At 53.9% G+C, this 19,137-nt stretch overlaps 1 protein-coding gene across 1 annotated transcript; it reads right to left on the minus strand.

Annotated features, from left to right (window-relative positions):
• Nucleotides 1-853: 853 nt before the first annotated feature.
• On the minus strand, nt 854-18,214 carry HPN (hepsin). The gene is made up of 13 exons (XM_036346453.1): nt 18,056-18,214; nt 17,431-17,500; nt 11,783-11,884; nt 11,659-11,700; nt 5,743-5,872; nt 5,548-5,670; nt 5,363-5,403; nt 4,956-5,121; nt 4,666-4,856; nt 2,076-2,171; nt 1,741-1,883; nt 1,416-1,580; nt 854-1,201 (listed from the first exon to the last, which is right to left on the minus strand). Exons 2-13 carry the CDS (start codon nt 17,444-17,446, stop codon nt 1,163-1,165), a joined length of 1,254 nt encoding a protein of 417 aa, XP_036202346.1. The 5' UTR covers nt 17,447-17,500; nt 18,056-18,214; the 3' UTR covers nt 854-1,162.
• Nucleotides 18,215-19,137: the final 923 nt, after the last annotated feature.

Raw genomic sequence — 19,137 nt, forward strand, 5'->3', positions numbered from 1 at the left:
CAGAATATCTGGTTTTCAGCAACAGTGGGCAAGACTAGCCAAAAAGGCCCTTAATTTCTCACAGTTTAGAGGCAGCAGCGCCCCCTGGTGGGCCCCCACAAGAGAGGCAGACACTCTAGAAAACAGTGGGTGTCAGAAGCTGGGACCCAACCTCCAGCCTGGATGAAGGAAGAGGTGGGGTCTCAGGCTGTGCTCACAGGGCCTGGTGCTCCTGTCTCCATCCTACAGGGCCTTTTCCTGTGTTGGCCAAAGGTGGATGTCTTTTTTCTTATTGGGCATCTACATTCATTTTTTCTGGAAATAGCAACCCATTTTCCTTTGGGAACCCCCCACTCCCACTCACGTAGTTCTTGAGGGTCAAACCTCCCTCCCAGCTCATATGTCAGGTGTGCAGTGACTTGATAAGGGATGAGCATATGGCCCAAATCTGTCCAGGGAGAGCAGGCCTGGGGCTTTTTTGCTATGGCTGTTGGGAAAGAAGCATTCCCTTCCCACCGGCACTAAGTGGTCTATGGTGTGTAAGCGCAGAGTTGTTTGTTGTTTTTTGGGGGGGGAGCGGGGCATCTCTGTCTCTGCTTGTAGGGGAGGCTGCTTGGATGTGAAGCTGACCCAGAGAAAAGCAGATTTGCAAGGAAAACAGGCACAGTTCTGATTAAAATATTTGAGCAGCTGGATCCAACAGTACCTGAAGCCAGATGCTTCAGGACACCTCCAGTTACGAATCAATTCTTTTCTCCTGAGCCAGTGGGAATGAGAGGGTCACGGTCCCTGCCTGTTTTGGTCCAGGCCCTAATTCCTTGTTTCCTTCCCCCAAAATATCCTCATTGCTTCTTACATTTGCAAACTCAGAGGCCACATTAATCAAAACCAATTTTATTATTTAAAGAACAGCTTTTCATCAGGGATACCTAGATGGGATCCCCAGATGGCAGAACAATATTTACATGCGGGTCAGGAAGGTGAGTCTCAGGTAGTCCCAGGGCTGAGTGGGCCCGCCACTGTGGAAGACAGGACCCTGGAAGGAAGGTATCCTTGCACTTGTGGGCTGGGCCCAAGAAGAAAACAGTTCCATCCCAGGCCCAGGGTGGATCCCACCATGTGGGGCTGAGGCCACCTAGGTTAACCCGGGCCCTGGAAGCGTCTGCAGCAAGGAGAGGTCAGGTCAGAGTTGAATCACCATGCCGCTGGCTTCGGAGTGAATCTGGGGAGACAGTTGGGGCCTTCTGAGGTCTGAGAGGCTTCCCTGAAAGTCCCACGACTAGCCTCCTCTTCCAGGAAGCCCTTTGAAACCCCTCTGTTCCACAGGGTGCCTCTTCTAGGCCTGAGCAAAGGTCTCCAGAAAACCCTGCCTCCCTTTCCCCAGTGAGAGTCCCAGACTTTCGTATCCTCTGGCCCCATCTGGGCCCAACTTTCACCTTTATGGTCTGGAAGATCCACTCCCGGAAGTCACTGACTTTGGTGTAGACGCCTGGCTTCTGGGCCAGGGCACAGCCAGTGCCCCAGCTCACAATGCCACAGAGCCGCCAACGTGGGGTCCGAGAGATGCTGTCCTCACACACGAAGGGGCCACCACTGTCACCCTGGTGGGGGCAGGGGAGGCAAGGCTGGAGGTGCTTTCGGATGGCCGTGGGCTGTGGTCACGGAGTCATCTGGCCCTGAGGTAGGAGCCAGACCACCCACTGCCCTGTGTCTCCATCTCTAGAGTGGCAGAGTCAGGGGCTGTCCCCCACAATCCCTCACCTGGCAGGCATCAATGCCACCCTCATGGTAGCCAGCACAGAACATCTTGGGCTTGATCTGGTTCCCGTAGAAGTCAGGACCGTTGCAGACATCGTTGCTGATTATGGGGACTCGGGCCTCCTGGAGTACCCCAGCCTGTTGGCCTGGGGGTGTGCGGGCAAGGCTGGGGAGAGCTGGTGAGCATGCACACCCTCCTCCCCTCCTGGTGCCCACCCCAGGCTCCTGTGTCCCTATGGCCCAGGGCTAAGAGGCACCAAACCTGCCAGACTGCCCTTCCCCCCCGGCCCAGGTCAGTCTCCCTATTGGCGGCTTCCCAGGCAGAGGGTGAGACTCACCGTAGTACTGCGTGTTGCCCCAGCCAGTCACCGTACAAATCTTGCCATCCACCAGGGCCTGGCCGGCAGCTGGGAGGCACACGGGCTGGATGTATTCTGTGAGAGAGACCACGCTGGTCCAGCCCTACCTGGAACCAGCGTCTGTCCAGCTGCCTCCAGTGCCCCTGACACACCCTTTCCTCTGTCCTTTAAAGCAGCTACAGCAGCAGTTGCTGTCTCCTGAGAGCTCACTCGGCATCAGGCACCTTCCCGTGTCAGTTCCTTTCATCTCCATCAGCCCAGGGAGGAGGAGGACGCTTACCCCATTTCACAGAAGCGGGGACGAGGCCAAGTCACTCGTTCAAAGTCTCACAATGAGTGGCAAAGCCAGAATTTGAACCCAGATTGCCCAATTCTCGGGCCCGTGTTCTTTTTTTTCTCGTTCTTTTTTTTTTATGTTTTTATTTATTTATGTTTAGAGAGAGAGGAAGGGAAAGAGGGAAACATCAATGATGATAGAGAAACACTGATCGGCTGCCTCCTACACACCCCCTGCTGCGGATTGAGCCCGCAACCCAGGCATGTGCCCTGACTGGGAATCAAACCTGCGAACTTTGGTGCACGGGACGCTCAACCAACTGAGCTACACTGGCCAGGACTCATATTCACCCTTTTAATCGTGTCAGTAATCCTAGGAAGCCCTTTTTACGGATGAGGGAAACTGAAGCACAGAAAGGTAAAGCCGCAGGCCCCAGATCACACAGCTGGCAAGGACCTGCGTCTGACGTTGCAGCTGTGACCCCTCAGCCATGTTTTTTTAAACCCAAGCCACTCTCACCCCATCCCCTGAGCCTCATGGACACTTCCTTACTTCAGTGCTGTCAATCCCTCACTCTTTTCACTACAGAGGAGACTTTATTTTGTTCTAAGGGGAAAAAGAACATGTATCACTCCCTTAAATGGAAAACCAGTATCATGAATCATTAAAAAGAAAATAACCATAAAAATAAGTATAATGCAAACCACAAAATGGTCCTGGCTTCCCTGGCACACAGCCTGGGGGTTGCAGGCTGATTCCAGTACCAGGAGGCCTGGGCTCAAATCTCTGCCATTTGCCAGCTGTGGGAATCTGAGACATTATTTACCTTCTCTCTATTGGGACCTCTCCCTAGGTGGAAAACAGGATGATAAAAGGACAGACCACCCTAACTGGTTTGGCTCTGTGGCTAGAGCCTCGTCCCGCAGACTGAAGGATCCCAGGTTCAATTCCAGTCAAGGGCATGTACCTTGGTTGTGGGCACATCCCCAGTAAGGGGTGTGCAGGAGGCAGCTGATCGATGTTTCTAACTATCCCTCTCCCTTCCTCTCTGTAAAAAAAATCAATAAAATATATTTTTAAAAATGGTGGGAGATTTATAAAAAAAATAATTTTTTTTAAGGACCCACCCTCCCAGGCTGCGGTGAGAACTAAATGAGCTTGTGCACAGGACCCTGGGAACAGGGCCGGACACAGAGAAGGCGCCGTGCAAGTGTCTGTGTTCATTCCTCTCATCACCACTTCACTTTATTGTACTATTTCACTATTACGATCCGACTGGTGCCTGTTGGAGGCCCATCGCCACCACCATGGTTTTTATTATTATTACACGATGGCCTGCTGAAAGCTGAAGCCCAAGGCCTGCCCTCAGCCCGCCAGGCAGCCTGGAGAAGTGTCAGAGACACCCTGGCCCCACGTGAGTCCTCCTCATTGGGAGCATGGGAATGCCCTGGAGAGCTGCAGGGGGAATGTCTCTTAACGGCCTGATTCATCCATATATTTAAAACATTATCTTCATTTCATTTGATTGGGGGATTTTTTGGTAAAAAATGTTTTTGATATATAATTCATATACCACACAATTCACCCACTTAGGATGCACAAGTCAATGGTTTTTAGTGGGTTCACAGATGTTGAGTAGCATGCGGGGCACTACGAAGGTACATCCAGCACCACAATCAGTTTTAGGACATTTTCATCACCCCCAAAGAAACCCTGTGTCCTTAGCTGTCACCCCTCCCCTCCCCATCCCCATCCCTGCCACCACGAATCTGCTTTCTTTCTCTATAGAGGTACCTATTCTGGACAGAAACATAAACGGAATCACACAGTGACCTTTGGTCCGACTTCTTTCTTAGCAGAATGTTTTCAAGGGTCGGCCATTGCATATCACAGAAATGTTTGTTCCTTTCTATGGCCAAACAGTATTCTATTGTATGGATTGGCCACGTTTTTATCCATTTGTCAGAGGACAGACATGGTCGTTTCCACCTGCTGACCACTGCGAACAGTGCTGCTGTGCATGCATGCGCACAAGCTCCTGTGTGGACACGCGTTTCCATTTCTTTGGGGCGTCCTCCAGGAGTGGAATCGCTGGGTCGCGTGGCAACTCCATGTTTCACTTTCTGAGGAACGGCCAGACTTTACAAAGCGGCCGCACTAGCCATTCCTACCTGGTGGGCACCCACCTGTGTCCCCCAAGAGCATTTCCCTTATCACCATGGACTACTAGGCCCCTGGTCCCTCCTCTCACCTCACGGCCTCAGGAGTCCCCAGGCCAGGGCTCAGACTTACCTGTAAGGGGCAGGGGGCTGGAGAGGTGGACCAGAGCGATATCATTACTGTTCTCCTCACTGTTGGGATCCCGAAAGGGGAGATAGCCCCCGTGGTAGATTACTGCCTGAACCCCCATCTGCAGGCCGTGGGGTGAGGCCTGGGCAACAGCGCCGGCAAACACACGCCATCGTGACAGGACCCGGTTCCGCCTACCAGGGAACAGGAGGGGAGGGTGGCAGCCTGCCTGGGAACAGCCCCCCGACCTCGCTGCCCCCGCTACCCTCCTCAGTGCCATGGGGGTCACTTACTCAGGGAAGCAGTGGGCGGCTGTCAGCACCCAGTCTCCGGAGAGCAGGGACCCGCCACAGAGGTGCGCTCCATCATAGCGAAGACTGACTTGCCATGGCCACTTGCCCAGGCTGGTGTCCTGGCCTCCCACAATGCGGTCTACGGGCAGCTTCCTACGGCCACAGTCTGTGAGAGAGGGGAGTCAGGGGGAGTGGGGGCCTGGAAGCCCTCAGGGCCAGCCCTGCCCCAGGAGGTCTGAGAGGACACGTCCTGGTCCTTGGAGGACCTAAGAGGATATGGCCTGCTTGGGGTTGTCCGATGGGACAAGGCCTTGCCCTGGGAGACCTGAAGGGGACATGGACCCATCCTTGGGGGACATGGTCCTACCCTGGTCTCAGGAAGAAGGTTCTGAGTGTCAGGGTCTCACCTTGGCAGATGGTAGCCAGGAAGCGGCCCCTGGGACAGTCACTGTAAGAAAGACAGGGATGGGGACAGAGAGAAACAGAAAGAGGCCAGTTCAGACAGAGAAGGAAAGTGAGGAAGAGCAGGTAGGAGCGCCTGGGAGCTGCAGGGCCAGGGTGTGTGCCCCCACCTGCCCACTGCCCTCCTCACCACACGGAGATGACCTCAAGCAGCCTCCGGGCGTAGGGCAGCCTTCCCTCGTCCACACAGAAGAAGCCTGACGTGCCGTTGGCACCCGCTGTCCGCACATCCAGCTCCGAGTGGGCCAGTGCCCTGGGCAGGGCAGGGGTCAGGCCTGCTCCTCCCACCCTCCCACTGCCACCCCTCCAAGGGGCACCCCAGTACCTGAGGAAGCCCATCTCCTCACAGCTGAGCCCCGCCACCCTGGCATTGGAGCGCGAAGAGCACAGCAGCCGCCACGTCCCCTCCGTCTCGTCAAAGACCGTGAGCCGAGTGTCTGCTGGGCTGACCTGCACTGCAGGGAGACAGGACGGCCACACGCTCACCTCCTGCCCAGCCTTCCTGGCTGTGCTCCACCATGTGTCCTAGTCCGAGTCCCAGCAGGGCTCATCAGAGCACCCCATGCCCCCCACACTCCTGTGTCCGGAAGAGCACGTGACAAATTAGACCCAGGAACAGCCGCCCTGGGACTTCGGCTGGCCTGCTGGGAGCAGGGCAGTGCCTCTGTCCACAGGATTTCCTGAGCTGGCTGCTCACATGCTGTAACTCTGGGACTTTGCTGGGACATTTGGAAAAAGGGAAACTGTTTCAACCAGTCCCCAAGGGAATGGTGTGTGAGGCCGCACGTGCTGGGGCCATCTTTGCCCACGTGAAGGGACAAATAAGACAACATAGAGGAAAGCCAAGAGATTTCTGCTAATAGTTTTAAGCTCCTGATGGAGCCAGGCTTGAAGAACCCCCAGGAGTGGTTGAGTTAATCATTCCCTTTTTTCACTTAACCAGTTTATTTTTTTTCTTCTGTCTTTGGCCATCTGAAGACCCTAGACTAATACATCAGATGGTCAAAATATTTAAAGATATCCTATAGTCTTAAATTTTAAAAAAAGAGGAAAGGATAGCTATCTTTCCTGTAGGACTTGTCAGAGCCTTGAGTATATTAAAGTGCATAATTCTCCAAGCAGAGGATGTAGTATTCATTCATTCACTCATTCATTCACCAAACTAAGCTTTAACTAGACTCAAAATGCATGCTTAGTCCTAGGAGGGGCGATGCTAGGCACACAAAGATGACTAAGACAGCCCTCACCAAGCCAAAGTCTGGGGTGAGGGAAATAACAATAATCACCACCCAACCAGGCACATTTTCACACGGAGATGAGGCAGGGCAGGGACACACAGGAGGGCTGAACAGCGCCTGGGCAGATTCCTCCTGCCTGGTGCTGGTGGTATTGAAAGCTGTTGTCCTCTCAGCTCCTCACAGGCCGCTCCCCACACATGGCCAGAGGACCCTTGTTCATCCCTAAGCCAGGCCACAGCCCTTAGTCATATTTATTTACATTCCCCACTCAGTACATGCCGGCTCTAGTTTAGGCAGTGAACAAAGCAGACAAAACCCCTGCTCTGTGGCATTCAAAGGCCAATAGGTGAGATGGATAAGGAAAGGCACAGATAAGGAAAATAGATCATGTGTCACCAAAGAAGGGGCCAGGGAGACAAATCAAGCTTTGACAGAATCAGGGTGCTGGTATGAGCAGTGAGGTTGGGGTGAGGCTGCGATTTTCAATAGCTGGGAAGGAAAGCTTCCCAAGAAGTGGTAAGGGAACGAAGACCTGAAGGAAGTGAGAAAGAGAGTTGTGAAGAAAAGTGAGGGGACAGAAAACTAGGCCAAGGGAAGGCAATGCAAGTGCAAAGATTCTCAGGCTGGGGGGTGGGGGCTGAGGAATAGCAAGGAGGCTGGAGCAAAGTGAGCGAGGGGAAGATGAGGCAGGAGACAGACTGGATCAACTCTAGGGACTTTGCTTTTACCAGGAGTGAGGTGCTCCTGGGGCGGATCTGAGCCAGGAGGGCTCTGACCTGCCTAGGGTTCACAGGCTCCCTCTGGCTGTGTGTGGAGAACAGGGCGGGGGCGGGAGGAGCAAGAGACAGAGGTGGCTGTGATGTCCAGAAGGGAGAGGATGGAGGCTGGGCCAGGGTGGAGCACTGGAGGGGGAGAAGAGTTTAGATTTTGGACAGATTTTACAGGTGGAGCCTGCAGGGTTTGGGGACAATTGGATTAAGGAGAGGGGTCAAGGGCAATTCCAAGGTGTTTGGCCTGAGCCACTTGAAGGACTAAGCTGCCACTGACAGGGATGGGGAAAGCGGGAGGTAGGTTTGGGGGAAGATCGGCTGTGGGCCTCTCCTTTTCTCCTGCCTCCACATGACTGCTGTTCTGAGAGCACATTCTGGGACCCTGATTCTGGTGAAAGTCACTTTCACAACCTGTCAGGGAAAACCCAGTGAGACACCAAGCTAAGCAGTCTTCCCCAAGCCCCACAGATCTGGGCAAGGACTTCCAGAGAGCACCCTGTCCTGCTGAGGACCTACTGTGCACCAGCGCTATGCTACATGCTGTCCGTCACTGTGCCCCGAGGCCACAAAGGTCATCCCCATTTTCCAGATGGGTGAGGGGAAGCTTGGGGAGGCAGGGTGACTTGCCCCGCATCGCCAAATGAGGCAGAGAGGATATGTACTCAGGCCCCAGTGACTCCAAACCCCAAGCTTTTAACGTTGCCCTACACTGCCTCTTAGGCAACTTCCCCTCGTAAGGGTGAAACAATAATAGCGCAGAAATAATCATACTACGTTTCCTGGGGTTGTCCATGGGCTGGCCCCATGCTATGTCATATTCTCTCCCATACCACCCGGGAGGCAGAGACCATTTCTATGCCCATCTTACAGAGGAAGAAACAGCCTCTGAAAGCCTGGGTGGGGGGCGGGGAGGAGGGAGGGCTGGAGGTGGTTAATGGGGGGAAAAGGGGACATATGTAATACTTTCAACAAAAAAGATTTTAAAATAAAAGTAAATAATTTTTAAAAGGAAAAGAAACAGCCTCAGAAAGAATGTATTTTTCCAGGGGCCTAAAAACTGGCAGAGCCAGGGTTTCAAACCAGGCCTGCTGACCTGCATACCCCCTGCTCCTTCTGTGGGTCTAACAGAGACCCTTCCTTGTCCCCACCCCAAATACACTCACCCACAGCCCAGACTAAGAGCTTCCTGGCTAATAAGAAAAGATGAAATGCTGCCATTGGCAACAACATGAATGGATCCTGAGAATGTCATGCTGACTGAAATAAGTCAGAGTCAAGAACCATATGATTTCACGCATATGTGGGATATAAAACTAAAAGCAACAAATGAACAGACAAGATAAACAAACAAAAACTCACAGGCACAGACAATATGGTAGTTACAGAGGAAGGGGGTTGGGGGGTAAGTAAAGGGCAAAGGGGTCAAATATATGGTGACGGAGGAAGATCTGACTTTGGGTGATGAACACATGATGCGATATACAGACCATTTTTCATAGAAATGCACACTTGAAGTCTATAACCAATGTCATCCAGATATATTTAATTTAAAAAAAATTTGTAAAGGCGTTTCCTGGCTTGCCTGCTTGCTTTAATCATGGCCCCTTGCTCTGGGGTTGAGCAGGGGGTTCCTGGCACCTCTGTTGGGTGGTACCCACCGCCCCCTGAGTTCCAAGACCAAGACTTGGATTTGAAATACCAAGTGGGGTGGAGTAAATTCTTATTTTGAAATAAGTGCTCCAGAAATGTGATTTCCAAAAAGCATGAGGTTATAGGAAAACATCACTTTGTGATTGTGTTTTAGGGAAGGTGGAGGGGGAAGAAATATAAAATGCCTTATAATTTAGAAGAGTTCAGTGGCCTTATTTTGTGCCACTCTTTCTCTCACTTTTAAATTCTTATCTCATTTGTATTATTTTAGTCAATGCAAAGTGTGTTCTGGGTCACCTTGTTTGCTTACCAAATTGTCTGATATATTTACAAGTGTGACAACCCCAGAAAAACGAGGCAAGGGTATAGTTTTATTTTTTTGTGGGGATGTTTTGTTTGTTTTTTGTTTTGTAATTCCCCAACACTTTTTGAAAACCCCAAGTATAGCTGAAGGGCAAGGGTGCTGGCACTGGCCTGAGCTGGTCAGAACTGTGGCCTGTTACCTTCCGTTCAGTGAAGCCCAGGACAAGTTAGTTCATCTTAGCGGTTTGTATTTGTGCTCATTCATTAAGCAAAGATTTCCTGCCCTAGCCAGTTTGGCTCGTTGGATAGAGCGTTGGACTGCAGACCAAAGGGTCCTGGGTTCGAGTCTGATCAAGGGCACGTATCTAGGTTGCAGGCTTCTCCCAGGTCCACGCCCTGGTCGGGGCACATGCAGGAGGCAAACTCTCCCTCTCTCTTCTACTCTCTCTAAAAAATCAGTGGAAAAATATCCTCAAGTAAGGATTAAAAATAAATAAATTCCTGAGCACCCACCATGTTCAGGACACTGTCTGGGGAAGTAAAAAAAAAAAAATGCCCTGCCCTCCTAAAATTCTCCAGGAGTAAATAATCCACTGTGAGTGTGAGGAGAGTTTTACCCGGGCAGCGGGATGGCCACGGGCTTGGGGAACAGGAGGTCTGGGAGTGCGGGAAGGCCTTGCTCAGGGAAGTTAAAGCCAATGTTTACCTAGTTGGCTGAGAGCCAAGCCCTGCCTGGATCATTATGTCCTCTAATTCTCACCCCGAGCTTACAGATGAGAACATGGAGACTCTGCCAGGGCCCCCACTTGGCAGTGACACTGCAGAACCCTGAAACCTGCCTCTAGGTACGAGCTGGAAAGAGGTGGGTGAACAAAGGCTATAGTGCCAGGAGGGTCCTTCAAGGGTGTGAGAGTGCCAGGGGCAAGTGTGAAGTGAGGGCGTAGAAAGCCCTGCTGAGAGCCCAATGGTGGTGGGGAGCCATGGAGGGACTTGGCAGGGGCACGATCCCTCTGCCCTGCCCCTGATGCGACATGTGGTCTTGGGCAAGTCAATGCACTTCAATGGCCTCAGTTTCCCCACCTGGGGTGATGAAAATAGCTCCAGCGTCACCAGGCTATTGTGCAAGGGCCACAGCCAGGGCCTGGTATATGTGAGCCCTCACTATGGCAGCTCCCATTTCTTGAGGAGCCATAGCACGTAGAGGTTCTGCATAAGAGCTGAATCCAGCGGCCGGGTTCCAGACCCCAGAGCTTACTAGCTCTGTGACCTGCAGCATATCGCCTGGCCTTTGTGTGCCTCAGTTTCCCCATATTAAAATGGGCTGTTGTGAGGATTTAATGAATGGACACTTGTAGAGCCCAAGGCCTGTGCTTGGCACATGTAAGTGCTGCTATGACAACTAGCACTGATATTGGCTTCCCTTGTCTGAATTTTCATTTCTTCTCTTAATGTGAGCTGAGTCCTTTATGGAAGTAGATGAGGCGGGTGGGAGTGAAAAAGATATCCCATCACCCAACTTCCCCTTCCTTCCTGCTGTCCTGGACCACGAAAAGGCAGCTTGGAGTTGGCATTTTGGGCAGTTCATTCATTCATTCCACAATGAGCTTCTGTGCCTGTTATCAGTGTGGTCATTCTCTCCCGCCTGCTGCAGACACTTCGCTATCAGGCAAGTCTGAGAGCTACTCCTGGTCCCATCACTGACCAGCTGTGTCCTCTCTGGTCCTCACTTTCCACATCTGTGAATGGGGATAACAGAAGCTACCTTATAGAGGAGCTAGAAGAGCTCACTGGTTTCATACCGTGCCTCTCAGACATGTTTTGTCTACGCTCTGCAGTTAAAAACAAAACAAAACAAAAAAACCAGCTTTCCATCGTGATGTGGCCTTGAACTTATGTTTTCTGAGGCAAACCATGCCATGGTTCTGAGCCTCAGTTTCCCCATCTTTAAAATGGAGAGAATAACAATCCCACCCTCATAAAACCAAAATAAAAGATTAGCAAGAGTTTTCTTACTGAGAGAGACTCATTCGAATATTTTCTAGTCTCATCTACTTCATACGTTTTAAAATCCGATTTTCCACTCACTGATTTAATTTTATGATACATTAATGGGTAACACATTTAGAGTCTGGAAAACACTGGGTTAGACAAGTGAATTGCTTTCAGCAGCACCTGGTCCAGACAAGCACTCAGCACGAGTGCATTCATTCCAACCCCCTCCACGGAGCTCCCCCAGCACAGGCTCCTCCCGGGCGCCCCAGAGGGCCCTGCTTTACTCACCCGGATACAGTGGCTTCTGATCACTCCTGAGTAGAACGGTCACTGCAGAGAAGGCAGAGGTGAGGGCAGGTAGGCTGGGGCTGCAGGGGCAGGGGAGGGTAGAGGTGCAGGGGGCCGCTCTCACCAATGGCCCAGGACGCTGCCCCGATGCCTGTCAGGAGCAGCAGGGTCCCTGCAGTGAGAGCTGCTACCTTGGATCCAGAACAGCATGGCACAGTCCGGCCACCTGCAACAGAGACCATGCTGGGGCCACTGCCAGGCCGTCCTCATCAGGGTGGGGTCTGGGCGTAGGGCCAGCTCGGTCTCCCCCACATGTCTGAGCCTACCAGGCAGACAGGGCTGCCTCTGCCCTGCAGCGAGGACGGCCAGGTGTCCAGCTCCTCAAGGGTTGCAGCTGGGAAGGGGAGTGGCTGGGACAGCTGCCACCCTCGCTGCCTGCACTCCTGGCATTTCTCCTCCCCCAGTGACGCTGCTTTTAGCTCCGTCATCACGTTGGGACATCTCTTCCTGGACCTCTCACTTCTGCTAACTTTCCCAGACGTTCTTGGAGCCTCTTGGGGGCTGTGACTCCTGACCTTTGCCCTCTTGGCAGCTTTCTTCCCTGCTGCTTGGCATTCCCTCACTGCCTCATTTCTCTCTAATGTTCCAGACCCTCTGTCCCTGGGTACCAGACTTTCCCCACAGAACCCAGCTCCAAGGTCAAGTTTGCCCCTGAAGGTTAAGAACTTAAGTTTGAAAACTTGCCAGCCTTACTTATAAATACTAACCTTCCCCACTCTTAGCTGAGACCTTGGACAGGTGACATCACCTCTTTGAGCCTCAGTTTCCTCACCTATTTAATGGGCATCCACCTAGTACTCACCTCTAAAAACAATACTTTTAAATGACAAAGTTCTTTTAAATAATAATAGCCAAACTTTTTATCAGATGCTTATTATGCTCCAAGTACTGCTCTAAATGCATTAATTTATTCAGTCCTTATCTCAGTTATGAGTCCCATTTTTCATATAGGGGAAACTGAGGCCCAGAGAAGAATCACATGCCTGAAGTGACTCAGCTAGCAAAAGTCAGTGCTGGGTCCTGAACCCTGGGAAGATTTGGAGCTGGGGCTCAAATGTATAACCACTAAGCCATGCTACCTCTCCCTGTACATAGTCCCTGGCATATAGCAAGTTCTCAAAAAGTGCCTTTCAATCATTGAAGCAGTGTGGCCCTGGCAACTCCCTTCACCTCTGTGGGCCTCAGTCTTCTCATTGGTAAAGTGGAGCCTTATTCCTTCATTGTCCCGTTGAGCAGCGGCTGTGTACTGGGTACCATTCTAGGCTCTAGGGACACATCTCAAAACAAGATGGATGAGATGCTGGCCATGGGGCTCACATTCTCATGTGTGTAAGGTGAGGGGGAAGTAAACAAGTAGACAATAAATGAACTTGATAATTTCCAGCTGTGGCAAAGACTAAAGAAATAATGCATGTTGGGGCAGCAGGGTGCTCAAGGAGAGCCTCCCTAATAAGTGATTTTTAAAAAAATACGGGTTTGTGTTTTTTGGGGTTTTTTTTTATTGATTTTAGAGAGAGAGAGAGAGAAAAAGAGAGAGAGAGAGGAAGAGAGAGGGATAGAGAGATAGAAACATCAATGAGAGAGAAAGCTCATTGATCAGCTGCCTCATGCACGCCCCATACTGGGAATCGAGCCTGCAACCCAGGCATGTGCCCTGACCAGGAATCAAACCAGTAACCTCTTGGTCGATGCTCAACCACTGAGCCACACAAGCCCGGCCCTAATAAGTGACTTTTGAGCTAAGACCTGAAGGGTGAGGCCAGCCATGCAAAGATCTTAAGGAAGAACACTGGGCAGAGGGAACAGCATAGTCAAAGGCCTTGAGGCAAGAATAAGCATGATCTGTTAGAGGGCAAGAGAGGCCACTGATATGGCCAGAATGGCATGCACTTGGGGAAGACAGTGGAACCAAAGCTGGGGCCAGCCAGGGAGGCCTGGGGCCTGAGGAGAAGATGGCTTTTATTCCTTGTACAGCAAGGCCCTGGGGATTAAAAGCCAACCCCTTTGCTAGGCATTTCAGAAGGAACAAAGAGAAAAGGCTGCTGAAAGCCTTCAGCTGGGCCTGGCATGTGCCTTACTGCCCTTGGCATCTGCAAGGCACTCCCAGGGCTACAAGAGACCCCGTTCTCTCATCTGTGGCATGGTCGTCTGGCCAATAGGCACAGGGCCAGCCAAGCACCCGGAACAGAGCGGGAAGTGGTTCAGGACCTTCCTGGGATGGGCCACTGTCTGGGTGTCTTAAGAATGTGAGAGCCCAGCATTCTCGTCAGGCACGAGAGAACACTCCCTCCCTCCAAGGAGGCCAGCTGGCAGAGCTCGCCATGTCTCAGGAGGGCCTCCCAGGCCCACTCCCAACTCTGTACCCAAGCATTTTCCTGGTTCTGGTGGGCGTCCTGGTTCCTTTGTTTTTAGCCACGCTCTGCTGTGCCTGCTAAGGCAGGAAGCTGTCACCCATGTCTCCAAGGGTGAGAGGAAGAGACTCCTTCCATGCCCTCTGGTTCAGGGGACTCAAGCAACCCCCAAACAGGTGCCTCTGGCGGACAGGCAGCGCCCTCGCTCTGAGAGAGGGCCATCCTGGTCATGATGCTATGGGAGCCACAGGCCTTTGAGACCAGTGAGCAGCCCCCTGCCCCCGACCCCCACCCCCCGACTTCACCCAGAGGCTCTGCTCTGCACTGCTGCAGGGGCACCTCCTTCTGCCCCCACCATTTGTCTGTGAAACCCTCACAAGTGACGTCTCTGGCTCCTTGTCTCTGAGACTCCATTCAGCTGACGGCTTCACGTCTCAGTCCCCCTCAGACCCAACTTCAGCTTCCTGAATGGAAGGCCCCTCATTTAAATTCTGGGACACCCAAGGCCTTCTTTCCTTCTCCTTCTCCAACAGTGCCTTCTCCATCTCCTGACCTAGTTATCTCTGAAATCTGGAATTCACAGAGCAGGCCATGGTCTCTCCCCGCGCCCACCTCATGCCTCCTTACTTCCAAGTCTGTCTCACCCGCCTCCACAGCCTCAGTTTCCCTTTTCTGTCCTGGGCTGGGACTCTCCTGCAGATTAGGGTCCTGCAGCCTCTTAGACGTCCCCTCCTGGAATCCTCTAGGCCTTTCACACCTCAGGTCCCACACTGGCCTCCATGTCTCCCCAAATCCCCAGGTCCCGTCTGCGGCCCTCATCCTCAGGCTGCCCCTCCTCTGCAGGACACCTCCCTCCCGTCAGAGCTTGCAGGTCCCCAGCTTGCAGGCCTCCTGAATGTCTCCTGTCCACCTGCTCCTTCCCTGCCCCTGACTCAGGCTCCCCCTCTGGTCCAGCCTCTACATGGAAGCTTGGGGGCTCTTGCTAAATATCAAACCCAACCTGTCGTTACTTTCCCTAGAACTCTCCGTGACTCCCCAATGTTCCACAGGACACAGTCCAAGGCCCTCAGCCCTGTGGCGCCAGCAACCCTAGCACACAAGCACGGCTGTTAGAGATCTGAGAGTTGAACATGTATTTCCCCTAACCTGAGAGCCTTTCCAAAAACAACTGAAACCACAGGACTTACAGATACCAGTTAGAACAGAGAAACAACGAATACCAGACAGCGCCATCTTGTGGAGAGACCCAGCACACCCAGGCATCTGCCTGCCCCTCCTCAAAAACAGTGGGAACAGACCTCATCACCCGCTCAGCTCCATTTCAACTTTACTCCCAGGAATACCCAAAGCGGCCATGTGCCACCGCGCCCCCAGCAGTCTGTTACTTGCCGGCATTTAGCTAGGCCAGTGGTCGGCAAACTCATTAGTCCACAGAGCCAAATATCAGCAGTACAACGATTGAAATTTCCTTTGAGAGCCAAATTTTTTAAACCTGAACTATATAGGTAGGTACATTGTTATTAACTTAATTAGGGTACTCCTAAGGCTTAGGAAGAGCCACACTCAAGGGGCCAAAGAGCCGCATGTGGCTCGCGAGCCGCAGTTTGCCGGCCACGGAGCGAGGCTGTTCCCTCTGCCTGGCATACCCTGCTACTCCCTCCTCATGAGTGTCAACTCAGACGCCACCTCCTCCAAGGCTGAGTCCCCAGGAGCACCAAGGCCCTCGAGTTGGGCCCAACACAAAGCCGAGCAGCCACGCGGCAGCAATGGCTCTCAACCCGCATGCCAACGCAGTCCTGTCCTGCAGACCCTCAAGTCTTTGCAACTGTTCGTGAGGAAGGTGCCATGGTTATCCCCACCCTGGCTTATGGGTGAGGAAAAGAGGCCCAGAGGGGTGCAGCCACCTACCCCCGGTCACCCAGCAAGTAAGCACAGCACCACAACCTTTCAGCATCTGTGTCCAGGTTTGACCACACCCTCCAGCCAGACTGCCCCCCAAGACAGGGCCTGAGCTGACTGAGGACGCACTGGAGCCCACTGTGCCTCAGTTCTCTCTGTACCCAGACCCGTCCATCCTTCCCAATGTCGTCTGCAAAATAGAGATGGTACCCAGTCACACCTCACCAGGTGGTATGACTACTGGAATGCAGGGAGTGCCTCCTCCTGAGCCCCTGGAAGCTTGGCCGCACTCTGGCCACCGCTGAATGGTTGGGTCTCAGTGGCTAACTGTACTGAGACCCAAGGAGGCCAGGGATTCACACTGATCATTGCAGATGACATACTCAGCACTTCCTGCATTAAATACTCACACCACCCTGCGAGGTGTGCGAGAGTACCATCTCCATTTTACAGATGAAGAAACTGAGGCCCAGAGAGTTAGGCATGCTGCTTGCTCAGGGCCTTAAAGCCAGAAAGCACTACTGCCTAGGACCGAACCCAGCTAGCCTGGTTCCAGGAGGAAGAGCGGGAGTCCGCCCAGCTCGAGGGCGGGGAGGAAAAGCCGCCCCTCCTGGGCCCCCAGCTGGCTCCCACGCGTGGAGAAGGTTGAGATATCCAGGCTGTGGGAAGCCCTGGCTGGGGGCTGCCAAGAGCCCCTGAGTGCCAGCCACTCGGCAGTGGCTTCTTCCCATCGCCCTGGAGTAGTTTCTCTGCTCTCTCCCCTCTCCTTCTATCCTGCCAGGTCCAAAGTCCCCCCTCTGCCCTTTTGCCCACAATGCCAGGCGGCAGGAGGAATGTCTGAATTGGTGGGGGTCTCAGATCCCTGGGATTCCAAGTCTGCTGACCTCTGTCATGAGCTTTGGTTAACAGCGTACATCTCACATGCTAAGCCCCCGCCATCATCTTGCTCCCAACCTCACGCCCTGCCCTGCTGCTGTCCCTGCTCCCAACAACCTCATGTGGCATCAGGACCCATGCTTGACCCAGGGGGGAAATTGAAGTCCAGAAAAATGATGTCACGTGCACAAGATCATACAACAAAAGAGTGGCAGAAGCAGATTCAAACTCAGGCCCAAAGGTTCAACTCCAGAGTCTGTGTCCTTAACCGCCACAGCCAGTCTCCCCACCATAGCCCCAAAGGAAGGAGAGGCCCAGGGCCAGCTGAGGAATTGCTGGGAGGTGAGGGGAAACTGAGGCAAGAGCCGGAAGGTCATGCGGGGTAGCAGGTGGGAAGGTGGTGGCACAGACTCACAGAACATGTGGTTAATAGTTAATCAGGTGAAGGCTTCAGAGGGGGTGGGGATGGGCCTAGGAGGAGTGCCAGAGAGAGGGGGCTCCAAGGGGGTGGAGGGTTGGGAAGAAAGCACAGAGGGAGGGGCGTCAGGCAGAGCTAAAGCTGGGGCTCAGGGAAAGGGGGACTCACCCGCCTTCTCCGCCATGTCACAGCCTCTTGTTAATGATTCCCCGGCTGACCTCCTGGGCCGGGGCAGGACCTGTGGGGAGATGAACGGAAAGGCAGGGCCTGGGGAGCCCAGCCCAGCTCCAGTGCCCCCAGTCCCAGGCGCCCATCCAGGGAGGCTGGAGGACCTGGGCCCTGGCCAGAGCACGCCATGATCACGGACGCAGATTAGGCTGGGTTCAAGGATGGGGTCAGTGTCTGACCGGTGGCCAGGGAGACACCTTGATGTGCAGGCTGGGGGTTCCCATATCTGAGCCTGGAGGACAGAGGACTGAGGGTCTCAATTCCTAGGCGGAGTGGGGGCCTGAAACCCTGGGCCCTAGGGAAAGATGGTTTGGGGGGCCAGGACTCCGTGGTATGAGGTTGGAGGGGTGGAGGGGCAGGACACTTAGTTCTAAGGGAGAAGGAGACTGGGGCCCAATCTCTGAATCTGAAGAAGGGGGGGGGCTGCTCCAAGACCCTTGGAGAGAAGTCAGAGAGCCCACTCCTGGGGTCCCTGGGAGTCCCTCAATTGGGAAGGGAGCATTGGGCTGGGTGGGAGTGAGGGGACCCTGGCCTGGCGACTGGAACTGAGGGCCCTGGTCCTTACCCTGGGGTCCGGCCGGTGGGGGCGAAGCTGAGAGATGGTGCCAGTTGAGGGTCAGTCTCCAGGCCTGGGCAGGAGCATGGTGGCCCCGCAGCGGCGGCCAGGAGGCAGAGGCAGCAGCGGCGTGGGGCCTGCTAGGCCTGGCTGCCTCACCTGAGGAGGAGGGGGCTGGGCAGGAGGCGGGGAAAGGGGTGTGGAGGGGCGGGCAAAGGGATTGGCAGCGCCAGAGGCCACCTGGCTGGTGGGGCAGGGTTTGCAGGGGCTGGATCAGGGGAGCCCAGCCACCTGCCTCCCTCCAGCCTGAGGGGTGGGCCCAGGTGTGCCAGTCAGGGGAGGTGGGAGTAGGGGCCGGTTTGGTCTGGGTACACGGGTTTGGGGAGACAGAGCAGGCTGGGGTTGCTTACGAAGACTAAAGAATGGGGATATGAATTAGAGGGAGTCAGACAGAGTGCCCCAACTGCCCTGCTCCTTCTCCTGCCTCCTGCCCAGCCCCCGCCCTACCCCAGCTCAGGCCTAACTCTGTCCCTGTCCACCCCGGCCCCTTGCAACACCCCCTGTCCAGCTCCTGAACAAGGTAGTCCCTGTCCCTGCCCCAGTTCCCTCCCCGGACTCCTCCCCAGACTCCTCCCCCGCCCCAACTCTTGCTCCAGCCTCTGACCCTTCCCAAGTCCCCTGCCCAGCCCGTCTGCTTTGCCCTGCTTATACACACCCCCCCCCCCCCCCAGCCTCCTCCCCCAGCTGCTTTCCTACAAGTCACGGGGGCTGGTTTGCTTTGGCAGCCTCTCTGCTGCCTGCAGCAATGACCTCTGGAGCCTGTAGAGTCCTAGGTAGGGGGAAGGGGGCTTGGCCCGGAAAAGGCAGCACTGAGCGCTGAGGCCCAAGCCAAGTGGCCGGAAGTGACCAATGGCAAATACACACTGTCACACTAGTGGTCAAGAGTGACCCACGTCACACCCCAGGTCCAGATAAACAGCCAGACACCTGACTGTGCACAGCCACATAAACACAGACCACAGCTCTCACCCGGCGAGGCTGTCCTCGCACAATCAGACGCATCTGCTCATCCCACTCAGCCACCGCCTCCC

Source organism: Myotis myotis, unplaced genomic scaffold (assembly GCF_014108235.1).
Source record: "Myotis myotis isolate mMyoMyo1 unplaced genomic scaffold, mMyoMyo1.p scaffold_m19_p_19, whole genome shotgun sequence".
NCBI classification, from domain to species: domain Eukaryota; kingdom Metazoa; phylum Chordata; class Mammalia; order Chiroptera; family Vespertilionidae; genus Myotis; species Myotis myotis.